A 15,116-nucleotide genomic window follows, 5' to 3' on the forward strand; every position below is an offset into this window, starting at 1 on the left:
CTCAGTGATCTATCATAGAAACAAAGAACAGAGTACCATATGTTCTCACTCATAAGCAGATCTTGAACAATTATAATACTATAAGAAAGGAATTGGAATAGTGGGAAACTGTCAGAGGAGTAGAGTGGGATTGGCAGTTGAGGAAAACTGCTAGGGGAGGGAGAAGCATACCTCATTAACAAGGGTACCTGCATAATCAACGTTTGTATACCTAATCCTGAATTGTACACCACATTTTAGAATAATAAAAAAAGAAATATACCAGTTTATTATTATCTGATAATAAACCAGATTGAGAGAAACTACATTAAACTGGTAAGAGTTGATGACTATAAGAGTTTTAGCAGCTGTAAAGATAAATTATTCTGTGACCTCATTTAACATATGAAAAAAACGAGGCCAAATATAACATATTCTTTGCATCAGGCCTAGATTTATTACTGCTATCTTCTCCCTCTTTGGTCTTCTTCTGCTTGCAGTCATTACCTTAAATAGAAAACACTTTATTCAGAAGCTGTTCTCTGAGTTACTTGTGTTCTTACATCATGTTAATTGCTTTGCTTTTCCAGGATTGCCCAATGCGTAAACATGAGGAACTACACCCCTGTGATTGAGTTCATCCTGTTGGGAATTCCTAACACGGAGGGGCTGGAGAATATGCTCTTTGTCTTGTTTTTGACCTTCTACCTCTTCACCTTGCTGGGGAACCTGCTCATTCTTCTGGCCATCCTTACTTCCTCCACCCTCCACACTCCCATGTATTTCTTCCTAGGAAACCTGTCAGTGTTTGACATATTTTTCCCTTCAGTGAGTTCCCCCAAAATGATGCTCTACTTAATGGGGCAAAGCAGGACCATCTCTTACCAGGGCTGTGCCTCCCAGCTCTTCTTTTACCATGTCCTGGGTGGCACTGAGTGTTTCCTCTACACTGTGATGGCCTATGACCGCTTTGTGGCTATCTGTCACCCTTTGCGATACATGGTCATCATGAACCAAAGGGTGTGTGCTGCCTTGACAGTGGGCACTTGGCTGGGGGGCTGTCTTCATGGAAGTATTCTCACATTTCTTATCTTTACATTACCCTACTGTGGCCCCAATGAGGTAAACAATTTTTTCTGTGATATTCCAGTGGTGCTGCCTCTGGCCTGTGCAGACACCTCTCTAGCACAGAGGGTGAGTTTTACTAATGTGGATGTTGTGACTCTTGTGTGCTTTTGTCTTATACTGACTTCCTACAGTCGTATTGTCCTTTCCATATTGAAAATCAGCTCCTCAGAGGGCAGGAGGCGGGCCTTTTCAACTTGCAGTGCCCACTTGCTTTCAATTCTCTTGTTTTACGGGCCTGTGATGCTCATCTATCTCCGTCCTGCTTCCAGTCCCTGGCTAGATTCTGCTATTCAGGTATTAAATAATATTGTCACTCCTTCACTTAATCCTTTGATTTACACCTTGAGAAACAAGGATGCGAAAATGGCCCTGAGGAAGGTGTTAACTCAAAAGGTCTATACTTCTGGACTGTAAGGTATAGGAGCTATTCCTCTCTAGAATTATTTGGGGAGTTGCTTTATATCCACTTGCCTCACAACAGGGTTGTTGCCAAATATCAAGATGGGCAAAGTCACTAGGGGGTATTTCTTGGGAGTCCTAGGAGTTATGTAGTAGAGAATGGGCAGACTGAGCCACTGATTTATGCTTCAAGGAAGATTTTTCACATTAACCCTGCCTTTTCTCATTTTGTAATTTGCCAAACCAATGTATCTTTTCTGTGTTACACAGTCTGTACTTGTTGGAACTTTGTTTTGATTGATTAAGATGCAGTAAGTTTCAAGAGGGCATAGATTGTCTCTCCCACCTCCATCTTTTCTCTCTCTTTCCTTCCTTTTCCCCTTACCTCTTTCCTCCCTCCCTCCCTCCCTCTCTCCCTCCCTCCTTCCTTCCTTCCTTCCGTCCTTCCTTCCTTTCTTCCTTCCTTCCTCCTTCCCTACCTCCATCTCTCCATTTCATCCCTCCCTCCTTCCTTTCTTCTTTTCTTCCTTCCTCCTTCCTTCTACCCTTTCAAAATTTACATCTTGCTCTATTCTACTACCAGCAGCTCTCTGACCATTCAATAAAGCTAAGTTTTAGGGTCAGCTAAAACTTTAAAATTTTAAAACTAGGATTGCTCAGTTTGATAAACTTAAGTTTAAACTTGATTTTTAACTTCTTTGGCTTTAACCATATCTTCCCATTACAAAGAAGTCAATTGGGAGATTTATTTCTTTGGTTGTCAGAGAAGTTTGGTGTTGATTCATTTTGCCTCAAATGTAAAACTGGCCATTAATCTATTTGTATAAAGTGGGAACATAAATTTCTATTAATTTGCATAGGAAACCCTTGTTGAGCCAGAATTCTTTATGCATTGTAGAGAGACACTATTTTTTTTCAAAATCCAATGTATCTATAATTAGCTGAAATTAAACTACTATTTAAATATTTATTATTTATATTTTGGAATCTTTGAATGTTTAAACTTAAACATTTTATTGAATCAATTTCAGGCCAGTGACCCATCTATTTAGATTAACTCACTCAAGCATCTGGAATAAGAAGTATATTAAGCACTTCACATCTATTGATTAGGTTAACTCACAAACTCCTATTAGGTTAATACTAGATATTCTTTTTCTACAGGTGAGGAAGTTAAGAATAGAGAAATATTCATAACCAGGCTGTTTGAATTTAGAACTGAAATCTGAGCTTTACTTATGGTGTATTATCTTATAAGAAGTTCTGAAGATTCATAAAGTCTTTATAATAATAGTATTCTTATATCTTGCTTTTTGTATATCATTTGTTGTTCTATTTTATATATATTAACTACTATAATCCGAACATCATCTCTATTAATTACAATTACAGTCCTCAGTTATATATGAAATAACTGAGGCCAAGGGAAGTTAAGTAATTGCATATAGAAAAACAGCGATGATACTGGGTAGAACCAGGGAAACATTCATAGAAATAATCAATGGTGGTAAAATAATAACTTCGGTTTTTTTCTGCTTTATAGCAATATCCATCATTCAGTCAGTCATTGATTGACTGATTAACTTAAAACCCTCTGTCTGATGTCAGATGGGACCTGGGTAGAGTGTTCACTAAATTACCTATACAAAGAGTAAAAGGGGAAAAATATTTGGAGAAACATCTACTTGTCTATGACATAAGTTATATATGTATATTTGATCACTTGATTTACTTCCACAGTTGATAGCCATCACCATGTTGTCATTCAGGGGCAACCTTATTTCCCTTATTAAAAAGTTCTTGGATCCCCTGAACTACCTATGGAATTCTTTTAGTCATCTATTTTAGTATAACAAATTACTTCAAAACTTGAGCCGCGAAAACAAAAATCATTTATTATCTTACACAGTTTCCGAGGGGCAAGAATCTTGGACTAGTTCAGCTGGGCAGTCTTGGTTCAAGAATTTTTATGGGATTGCAGTCATGCTGTCAGCCAGCGCTGCAGTCGTCTAAGGTCATCTGATGTGGGTTTGCTTGCAAGGTCACTCCATATGTGGCTGTTAACAGAAGACCACAGTTCTTCCCTCATTACATGGATCTCTTCCTATTGCCCCTTACATGTGCTTACAACACGGTTGCTGCTTACATCAGAGTGAGGGAATCCAAAGGCAGTCTAAACAGGAAGCTGCAAAGCTCATATGACCTAATCTCCAAAGTTATACACTATCTCTCCTGCTTTTATTTTCTCCTTGTTAAAAGTGAGTCACTGAGTGCAGCTCACACTCAGTTTGAGTGCTTACCTTGTAATAAGGGTGTCAAAAAATTTATCCACATATTTCCAATCACTACAGATATATTTCCACCTTATTTACAGTTTTTCTTATTGGGACTTTTTTTTTCTATTTAAGATTATTTCTTATGCTAGGACATGTACCACATATTTCTTCACATGATTTTTTCTGATTTATGTCTACTAGAATTTCCCTACTGCCTTGGGAAGAACACACATCTCTTAGATTTTTGCTTATTCTTTCCCATTTTCATAATAGTTTCTCTGAACAACCCATTTCAGAACTATCTCTTTCTTGTATCAACTGGTGATTCTTATTGCTAAAGTCTTATTTCTTTGTCATTAAGAAATACAAATTGTGACAGTTCTGATATAAGCATGTTGGATTTTTACATGACTTCTAAATTATTATTCAACTTTTTTTGTTTGTTTGTTTTTGAGTTGGAGTCTCACTCCCTTGCCTAGGCTGGAGTGCAGTGGCACACTCATGGCCATCCCAGCGTCGATCTGCTGGGCTCTAGCAGTCCTTCCACCTCAGCCTTCCAAGTAGCTGAAACTACAGGCATGCACTACCAGGTCCGGCTAATTTTTTGATTTATTGTAGAGACGAGGTCTCACCATGTTGCCCAGGTTGATCTCTAACCCGCAGGCTCAAGCAATCCTCTCATCTCGGTATTATTCAACATTTTAGTAGATGACTGGCCTAGAACATAAATAAGTAATAAGGGTGGCAACCATTAGAGTAACATCAAATATTTATTGTCAGTTTACTATTTATGAGGCATAGTGCTAGCCAAAGAGGATATAGAAGTGAATAAGACACATGTTCTCTCCCTTGTGTAGTATTAAACATATGGGAGTAGGTAGACATGTAACAAACAGTCAACACAGAATGAGGATAAAGACTTTGAATAAAAACAGAAGAGAAGGCTATGAAACAGGTTTAGGTGAAGGCACCAAGGCCAAGAAAGGAAAGAAACTAGAAAATTGGGTAAAAGAGGAAGCCCAAAAGTGCTTGCCTGAAGACAAGGGTCATTTAACATTTTATTCCATTTCTTTTTCTGTAATGACAAACTTTGCTAACTTGAGCACTCTTAAATCTTCCTAATTGGCACTGTGAAGTGAATTGAAATGGCACTTTTGAAATGAATTGAATAGCAACCTAAGAAATGAATTTTGATGAATATCGTTCTGAGATACTTTAAATGCTTGATAGATCAAGTTTTCTGTTTCTAGAAAAAAAATTAGACTCTCTATTGAGGGACCTTCACATTTTTTAAAAAAAAGCAAAATAACAATCTTAAGGAATGACTTACCTTTTCCATTGGTCTGGAATCTTTCTAATGTCAAAGCAATGCGGAATATCTCTTTATTGCTCTAATGCACCTCACTCTTTGCGATATTCTCCCCAATCTGCTCTAAACTTTAAAAATTTGATCTCAATTTAAACCAGTGAAAGAGCTAGCAACAGCTCTCTGTGGGTCAGGATTGAAAAAAGTATTTCCCGTACCCTTGAGGAAATTCTGTTCTGTTAAATTTATGAAGGGACGAGAAGTTATAGCTGCCTCTAACTGTTGGACTAGAGACACCCTTCAATTTTGGTCACCTTCTTTATGTCAGCCCAATACAGTCACACATCCTGAGAGGAGTCAATTTATTGTCAACTCACTGTCAAAGTATTCACTCTTACGAATACATTGTCAAGTATTCACAAATACCATTTATGCTCTCTTTAAATTTTTTTCCCTGACCTGTTCACAATTTGATCCATTTCTTATGTAATTATCAACTTGTGGTATTATCTCCTACTTACTGATGTTTGATGGGCCCAAAAGACCATACTCTTGTATTTTCCTCCCAAGTCCAGAAATAATCGACATAAAAAAATAAAAGTGTCAGATTACATCAAAGTAGCAATTTAATTACTGATAACTAAGTTACATAATTTCTAAAAAAAATGTTTTTTGAGTTGGAGCCTCACCCTGTCGCCCAGACTAGAGTGCCACCCCAGCATCGACCTGCTGGGCTCCAGTGATCCTTCCATCTCAGTCTTCCAAGTAGCCAGAACTACAGGCATGCGCTACCACGCTTGGCTAATTTTTATTTATTTATTTATTGTAGAGATGAGATCTCGCCAAGTTACTCAGGCTGTTCTCAAACCCACAGGCTCAGGCAATCCTCTTGCCTTGGTCTCCCGAAGTGCTGGGATTGCAGGCTTGAGCCACCGTGCTTAACCATGATTACTAAATTGAAGATCTATAGAAAATATAGAATTTTTAGATCTATAGAAAATATACACTTAAACCTTTTGCCCAATGAAGGCATTTGGTTTCTCTTATTCTAGTCTCAGGAATCCCCCTCAAACTGTAGTTATAGCTTGCTTACCAGTTTCTAAACCACCTAAGAGCCCCACTGTTAGCAAGCGAGTGCGACATTCAGGCACCCACATGTATCTAAAATTGTGGCATGAGAAAACAAGAAAAGAAAGGAACATCTCAAATTTTAACACAGTGATAGTTGTTATTTTAATGTGAACTATTTCTATATATGTACGTATGTATTTTAGCGTTGTGGGGTACAAGTGAGGATTTACTACACAAGTAAGCTGCATACAGGCTAAGTTTGGGCTTCTAGTTGGCCCTTACTGCCTCTGGGAGTGGACCAGGTATTCACTGTGTTGAAAGTGAACTAATCCTATTTCCACTGAATTGCTGTGGTTTTGTGCTATTTTAAAGTAACTTTCCTCTGAAGATGTTAGGTAGTCTACCTATGTGCCTTGTGTATATAAAGGGCTATAGTAGGCTGACTGGATGGGCCAGAGCACTCTTTAAAACAGCAAGTAGTACAAAGAAATATAAAAGTGGGGAGATTAGATGTCTACAGAAGTCAATATAGTTTGATTTTATGAGGCTATCACTGATATCAGAAAGAAGATATCATGATAGTTTTAGCAAAGTCTCAAGAAATAATTTACAATATTTGGTGATAAACAAAAAGAGAATGGAAGCACATAAAGATTTGTATGAGGATGTTCATAGGCACATTATTCATAATATTAAAAAAACTGGAAACATCTATATTCATAATCTGTTGAAAGAATAGATAAAATGTGGTATTTTGCAATGATTATTTTCTAACAATTAACAAGGACAAACTATTTTTGCATATTACAGAATGGGTGAACCTCAATAACGTTATACTAATTAAAATAAGCCAGACCCAAAGCAAAATATTGTATCATTTCATTTTGTAAAATGCTTAGAAAAGACAAATTTATAAGAACAAATAGCAAATCTGTGGTTTCCTAAGGAATGGAGCAGGAATAATAATTTATTGCAAATAAGCTCCAGAAAATTTTGAGGGTAATAGAAATGTTCTGAATTTCAGCAATTTTTGCCCAACTCTATAAATTTACCCAAAATTATTAAACTGTACTCTCACAACAGGTGAATTTTATGACCTATAAATTATATCTTGGTAAAGCAATTGGAAAATTTAAAAGAAAAGTCAACACACAGAATAATATACCTATAGTGTCCAGAGGAAAGAAAATACCAACTGACAGGGCATTTGGGGCGATTGACAGTCATACTGATATGGTGAAAAAGGAGCAGGGAACACTTGATTTTAATCATCCAGTTCAGTCTGCTTTAACTGTACAATCACTAAGCAGTCTCCTGAGAGACAATTTTGTTTTGAGTGTACAAGTTTCCTACTTGGAAATTAATATGCTAACCCATTAGCACATGTATTCTGGTGAAGATGATGTTTTATTTCTCCTTGTAACCCTATATGTTAGTATTCAGTAATAACATATGTAAATAATATAGTCATGAAATTCTTGTGTAAATTATATGCAAATCTTTAGAAGGCAAATGTCTCATGAAACTGACTGAATCTGGCTGCTTGACAGGTTGACAACTGCAAAATTTCAGCTGCAGATGATTTTTTTTTTACCTTGTTCTAGGGTCAAAAGGAAAGCAGACGTTTTTTAAATGAATGAATCATTTAGAAAGTTTAGTTATAATAGTTAATATAAAGAATGATAAAATTTGGGGTTGTTGTGTGGCTTGTTACTTTAGCGACTCTTGGAGATTTTGCCAAGAATAACACTTCTGGGAAGTTGAAATGAGATGGTGAATATAGAGGCTCATTATTGATTGTTTTTTTTCTGTGTGTGTGTGTGTGTGTGTGTGTGTGTGTGTGTGTGTATTCTAATGACTTGTAAGAATAGTAATTATGAGATATATAAGTCTCTTGAAGAATTAATTCTTGGAATTACTTGGATGCAGTGTAAAACACTCAATTTATAATGGGACAGCTGAAAAATGGAAAATTGAGATGCATCACTAATTATAAATTATTTCAGTACTGGGCTTATTTTCACTAATTTACTATGGCTTTTCACAGTGATACAGAAAGGAGAAATTGAGATGACAAGCCAAAACTAGATAATCAAAGTCATATATAAATGTTTTCATATGCACACACTAAGCTGTTTAATATGTGACACGATCCAAAATAATTCGTGTTTGACTAGATGATGATAATGATTTTGAGATCTTAAAATGTCTCCATGGTTTTGAGATATTTTATATCAATAATGTTTTAAGGACCTATAGGCACTAAGACTAAACTTAGTATCTTAGCCTATGGTCCAAGACATACAAATGTCCGTGCAATGGAAAATTATCCATCATTATGAAGGAACACATTACTGATACATGCAAAAACAGAGATAAATTTCAAAAACATTATGCTCAGTGAGAGAAGCCAGATTTAAAAAAAACACATATTTTATGATTCCTCTTCAAGAAATATCCCCAAAGGCAAATATATAACAAATAAAATATAAGATATGAAAAAATAAAAGAAAGTAGATTCATGGTAGCCTAGACCTGGGGGTAGAAATGGCAATGATTATAAAAGGCCATGAGGTTTATTTTCAGTATGAGGGAAATGTTCTAAAATTAGACTGTGGTGATAGCTGTAAACTCTAATATGTACTTTGTAATTATATATTTATTGACTTGTACACTTGAAATGGATGAGATGTACATTAAATCTCAGTAAAACTGCTTAAACATATAAAATTCACTGATAGCTATAAAAAATTAAGTGTTTATGTTGATCTGATTTAATACAAAGCTAAATAAAAAGAAAATGAGTAGGAATGCATGACTCAGCATGATTACTTTAAAAATTAGTACTCAAAATATTTATCTCATTTTGTTGGGATTGGTCATAAATTTTAAATGCAGACAGGGTGGAATTCAAATCGAAACTCTGTGATTGACTTTTTGAGTAAATTTCAGCAATTATTTGAAATATTTGAGTCCTATTTTTGCCTTTGAAAGAAAATAGCGTCTAACTAATTAGGCTGAGAAAGAATAAGATAAAGAAGCCTAGAAGAGTCTGATTATTAAAAAGAAAAAGAGATTCCCAGTAAGCAGTAATTATTATTTCAAAACCATGGAGACAGGAGTTTTTTCTGTATTCTTTCCGGCATGAAGAAGGACAATGGTTATAAGAATACTGGTAAGATTACTTATATCTCAGCATTGTAATTTCTGGGCCTTCTATGTTATCTGAAAGGGATTTTAGCCATAACATTTTTAATAAGCCCACGTACTTTGGTGGAAAGCCAGTAAAAAATAATGTGTACACAGAACTACTTAATCTACATGTTAGTAGCAATCTTAAAGGATAATAAAGAAAGGATTTTTCAAAAAATGAATTAAGATGTAAAATCAATCAGTTGTGGAAGTGATAATGGGGGTTTATAAAGCTAATTGTAGGGGGAAAAAATCAGCTGCAGGTGTGTTTTGTTTTGTTTTAACATCAGATGGGATTGTTGCCTCTTTTCTTTAACAATTACTTCTCCAGTCAACAGCTTTTTCCTCAAACCCAGATCCTCCAAGCACCAGATCACTGGCCAGTCTCAAATATCTGAACCCAATGGATAGCTCTCTAGAAGAGGAAAAATATGCCAAAGAATTTGTATTAATTAAAGAGCTTTGAAAACTGAATAAATGCCACTAGTCTAGGAAGTAACAACATAGAGGCAGTGGGGAGAAAGAAGAATATCTCCAGTCTAATTGTTACTTGAATCTATACTTCCCTAGTGCAAGAAGGGAAGAGGATCCCAAAGGACACTGAAGACATTTATTCTCTCTTGAGGGGATTGCTGTTGCTTCTCTCAGGGGCTAGAGGCATTGCTGAGTCCAACTTTTTAGGTCTGAGTGACTGAATCTGAGAAAGAAGAACATTTAGCTTTCCTGGCCCCAGAACCATAGATGTTTCATAGCATCTAAAGGCAAAGAAAATAGGGGAGAGGCCTGGATTTCAGCCCACATCAGCCATATTTTCCTTCAGTCTGTAAATGTCTCTTCCCTGAAGCACTCTTTTCTCCTCATCTTCTGACTTTTGCCTCCTTGGTATTTTCTTAAGATATTCCCTAATTACTGAAGTTTAACCTTAAAAACCTTAATAATAATTGTATGTGTGCAGTCATGTTACAGATGTAATTGCTATTGGAGACAAAATGCTGCATTAAAAGAAGGCTATTTCAATATTGATAATGATATATTGCTTCTTCCCACATTAAGTATTATGTTTTCTATTCTAGTTTATTTTGTGTCCATTAGACAATTCTCAGTTTTCAGGTACTCCATCAGACAATTCTCAGTTTTCAGGTACTCCAGCTGATGATAGAGAAAGCAGCTTCATGAATCATTCACATCAACAGGTAATCCCGGAACTGCTCCAAGTAAACCTAGACAAATATTATGGAATAAAGACTCATTGAAATTAGAATATTAGTATCATGACTAATTTTTTTTTTTAACAAGGATGGGCAGAAGCAGGTATTAAATCAGGTACTTTACATACATTAAAATATTATGTTCACAAGAACTGTATGATGTTATTATACTATTTATATATATTCTGAAAAATTAGAGTTTTTTGACTTTTATTTTTTTATTTTAAAGATGGGGTACGATTCAGAGTTAGGTATACAAATGTTCATTATGCGGGTACCCTTGTTGATGAGGTGTGCCCTCGCTTCCCAAGACAGATTCCCACTACTGCCACTACTGCCAATCCCGCCTCCCTGCCCCACTCCTGCCTCCCCCCGGCAGTTTCCCTCTACTGTTAATCCTTTTCTTATAGTATTACAATACTTGTTCAGGTCTGCTTATGAGTGAGAACACGTGATACTCAGTTCTCGGTTTCTGTGAAAGATCACTTAGTATTATAGACTCTAATTCCATTCATGTTGCTGCAAAGCTCATGATTTTGTTCTTCCTTATGGCTGCGTAATATTCCATCGTGTGTATGTACCACATTTTTTTAATCCAGTACTCGTTTGATGGGCAGCATGGTTGGTTCCATGTTCTTGCTACTGTGAACAATGCTCAATAAACATATGTATGCAGGTATCTTTTCTATAGAGTGATTTGAGTTCTTCTGGGTAAACACCCAGCAGGGGGATTGTGGAGTCATATGGAAGGTGGATTTTTATCTTTTAGGTATCGTCAGACTCTTTTCCACAGAGGCTGTATTAGTTTACATTCCCACCAACAGTGTAGAAGTGTTCCCTTTTTGCCACATCCTCTCCAGCATCAGTTATTTTTTGAGTTATTGATGATGGCCATCCTGACTGGAGTTAGGTGGTATCTCAGTGTAGTTTTAATTTGCATTTCTTTGATGACTAGTGAAGCTGAGCATTTTTTCATATATCTATTGGCTGCTCATATGTCTTCTTTTGAGAACTGTCTATTCATTTCTTTTGCCCACTTTGTAATGAGGCTGTTTGTTTTCTTTCCAAAACATTTGAGTTCCTTGTGGATCCCAGATGTTAGGCCTTTGTCAGACATAGAGTTGGCAAATATTTTTCCCATTCTGTGTGCTGACTCCTGCTTGCTTGATGGTTTCTTTGACTTTGCAGATGCTTGTGAGTTTGATGAGGTCCCACTTGTCTATCTTATCTCTTATGACATGGGTACTTGGGGTTTGATTAGGAATTGGTTGCTAGTTCCAATTTCCATGAGGATGTTTCCTGCATTTTTTAAGGTTCTTATAGTTTGAGGTTTTATGTTTAGGTTTTTGATTCATTTATAGTTGGTCTTTGTGTATGGTAATTGGTAGGGGTCTTGTTTTAATCTTCTGCATGTGGTCAGCCTTTTTCCCAGTACCAACTATTGAATAGGTTCTCCTTTCCCCCGTGGTTGGTGGTGGAGGTTTTATTGAAGATGAGTTGGTTGAGAAGTTGAGGTTTTGCTTCTGGAATCTCTATCCTGTTCCATTGGTCTATATGCCTGTTCTTGTATCAATACCAGGCTGTATTGATTATTGTAACTTTGCAGTAAAGTTTAAAGTCTGAGAGTATGATACCATCTGCCTTTTTTTTTTGCTGAGAATTGTTTTCATGATTCTTGGCTGTTTATGTTTCCTTATGAATTCCTGTATTGTCATTTCCAGGTCTTAGAAGAATGCTGCTGGTAATTTAATGGGTATAGCGTAAATTTGTGGATTGTCTTGGGTAGGGTGGACATCTTAACAATGCTGACTCTTCCAATCCATGAGCATGGAATATTTTTCCATTTATTTGTGTCATCTGTTTTCTTTAAGCAGTGTTGTATAGTTTTCTTTGTAGAGGTCTTTCATATCTGGGGTTAGGAAGATGCCGAGGTATTCGATTTTTTTTCTGGTTATTTTGAATGGGATTTTGCTTTTTATTTGGGTTTATGCTTGTTTATTATTGGTATATAGAAATGCAACTCTCTTTTGCACATTTATTTTATAACCTGAGACTTTGCCAAAGTCCTTTATCAGTGCAAGGAGGTTTTTAACAGATTTTCTTGGGATTTTGAGGGTATAGCATCATGTTGTCAACAAAGAGGGATAACTTGGCTTCCTCTTTTCCTATTTAGATACCCCTGATCTACTTCTCTTGTTTGATTGCTATAGCTAGGACTTCCAAAACTACGTTGAAAAGGAGGGGTGAGAGTGGGCATCCTTGTCTTGCTCCAGTTTTCAGGGGAAATTTTTCCCATTTCTGTCTATTTAGTAGTATGCTGGCTGTGGGTTTCTCATAGATGGCTCTTACTATTTTGAGGTATGTTCCATCTATGTTTGAGGGTTTTTTCAAGAAGGGATGCTGAAGTTTATCAAAAGCTTTATCCGAGTCTCATGATGCAATCATGTGGTTTTTGTTTTTACATCTGTTTATGTTATTTAGTTACGTTTATGGGCTAACAAATGTTGACCCAACCTGCATCCTGAGGATGAAACCTACTTGGTCATGGTGGATGATTTTTGAGATGTGTTGTTAGATGCGGTTTGTCAGGGTCTTGTTGAGAATTTTAGCATCTATGTTCATCAAGGATATTGGCCTGCAGTTCTCTTTCTTTGTTGGATCTTTACCTGGTTTGGAGATCAATGTGAAGTTAGCTTTGTGAAATGATTTTGGGAGAGTTCCATCTTTCTCAATTGCCTGGAATACTTTCAGTAGGATTGGTATCAGTTCTTCCTTGTATGTTTTGCAGAGTTCTGCTGGAAAACCATCTGGTTCAGGGCTTTTTTTTTTTTTTGTAAGTAGTTTTCTTATAACATAGTCAATTTCCTGGATGGTTAATAGTCTATTTATGGTCTCAATATCTTCTTGTTTCAACTTGGGGAGGTTGTGTGATGTCAGAAAGTCCTCCATATCCCTTAGGTTTTCAAATTTGTTTCCATATAAATGTACATGGTAGTCTCTGATAATCTTTTGTATTTCTTCAAGGTCAGTTGTGACTTGTTCTTTTGCATTTCTGATTGCATTTATTTGGGCTTTTTCTCTTTTTCTTGGTGAGTCTAGCTAGGGGACCATCAATCTTGTTTATCCTTTCAAAGAACTAGCTTTTTGGTTCATTGATTTTTTGTATTAGCTTTTTGTCTTCTATGTCCTGAATTTGGGCTTTTATTTTGGTGATCTGAATTCTTTTGCTGAAGTTAGGGTTTTGGTGTTCTTGCTTTTCCAGTTCCCTTAGGTGATTTGTTAGGCTTCTAACTTGTGATGTTTGCATTTTCTTCGTGTGTGTTTGTAGAGATATGAATTCCCCTCTTAGTACTGTTTTCATGGCATCCCAGAGGTTTTGGTAAGATGTTTCTTAATTTTCATTTGCTTCCAGGTATCTTTTAATCTCTGTTTTGATTTCCATGTTGACCCAGGAGTTGCTTAGCATCATGCTGTTTAGTGTCCATGTCTTCATGGGTTTGGGGCGAACTTTGTTGGTGTTGATATTTATTTTTATTCCATTGTGGTCTGAGAAGGTGCATGGCGGGTTTTCAGTCTTGTGAAATTTGTTTATGCTTGGTTTAAGGCCAAGTTTGTGGCTGACCCTAGAGTATATTCTAAGTGATGAGTAGACTGTATATTCCGTGGTTGTTGGGTGGAATGTTCTGTAGGTGTCAGTTAAGTCCATTTTGTCAATCATCACTTTGAGGTTCCGGATCTCCTTGTTGAGTTTTTGTCTTGATGATCTATCTAGGGTTGTGAGTGGGGTATTTAAGTCCCTAGCTATGATAGTGTTAGAGTCAATATCTTTTAAAATTTACCTAGAAGCTGCTTTATGAATGTTGGTGCTCCATGTTGAGTACATATATGTTTAAGATGGATATTTCTTGTAGATTGATTGAACCTTTTATCATTATGTAGTGGCCTTCTGTATCTTTTAAATTTTTTCATAGCTTAAAGGGTATTTTATCTGATATTAAGCTTGTGACTCCTGCTTTCTTTTGTGTTCTTTTTGCCTGAAATTTTGTTTCCCGTCTTCCTACTTTGAGTCTGTGAGTGTCCTTTCTGATGACATGAGTCTCTTGAGGATAATATATTGTTGTGTCATGATATTTTATTCATTTTGCCATTCTATGTTTTTTCAGTGATACATTTAGTCCATTCACACTCAGGCTAATTATTAAAATGTCATGAGGTTTTTATAGAGTTTGTTGCTGTTGCTGTTTATTATCTTTCTTTTAATTTTGGGGTTGATTCATGTGTGTTTTCAGTCTTTTTCCTGAATTCTTGTGAAGAGTATTGTCATTCTTTTTTGTTGTTGTTTCTTCTTTGTTTAACACTTTCTTAACTGTTTCTTGTACAGCTGGTCTGGAGGCAGTGCCTCCTCTTAGGAATAGAATGACTGGGAAAGATTTTAATTCTCCATCACTGATGAAGCTTAGCTTAACTGGGTAGGTAATTCTTGGTCCAAATTGTTTATCCTAGCCAGGCTCAGTGGCTCAGCCTGTAATCCTGCACCTTTGGGAGGCTGAGGTGAGT

General features: G+C 36.3%; 1 protein-coding gene and 1 pseudogene across 1 annotated transcript; both read left to right on the forward strand.

The window, feature by feature from the left end:
* Positions 1 to 558: 558 nt before the first annotated feature.
* Positions 559 to 1,521, forward strand: LOC103254536 (olfactory receptor 958-like). Its single transcript, XM_008052607.2, has one exon. The coding sequence runs from the start codon at positions 589 to 591 to the stop codon at positions 1,519 to 1,521; it is 933 nt and encodes a 310-aa protein (XP_008050798.1). The 5' UTR covers positions 559 to 588.
* A 7,782-nt stretch (positions 1,522 to 9,303) lies between these two features.
* LOC103254537 overlaps positions 9,304 to 15,116 on the forward strand; it is a 7,780-nt pseudogene continuing 1,967 nt past the window's right edge.

Source organism: Carlito syrichta, unplaced genomic scaffold (assembly GCF_000164805.1).
Source record: "Carlito syrichta isolate Samal-C Ts95f unplaced genomic scaffold, Tarsius_syrichta-2.0.1 Scaffold283940, whole genome shotgun sequence".
NCBI lineage: Eukaryota > Metazoa > Chordata > Mammalia > Primates > Tarsiidae > Carlito > Carlito syrichta.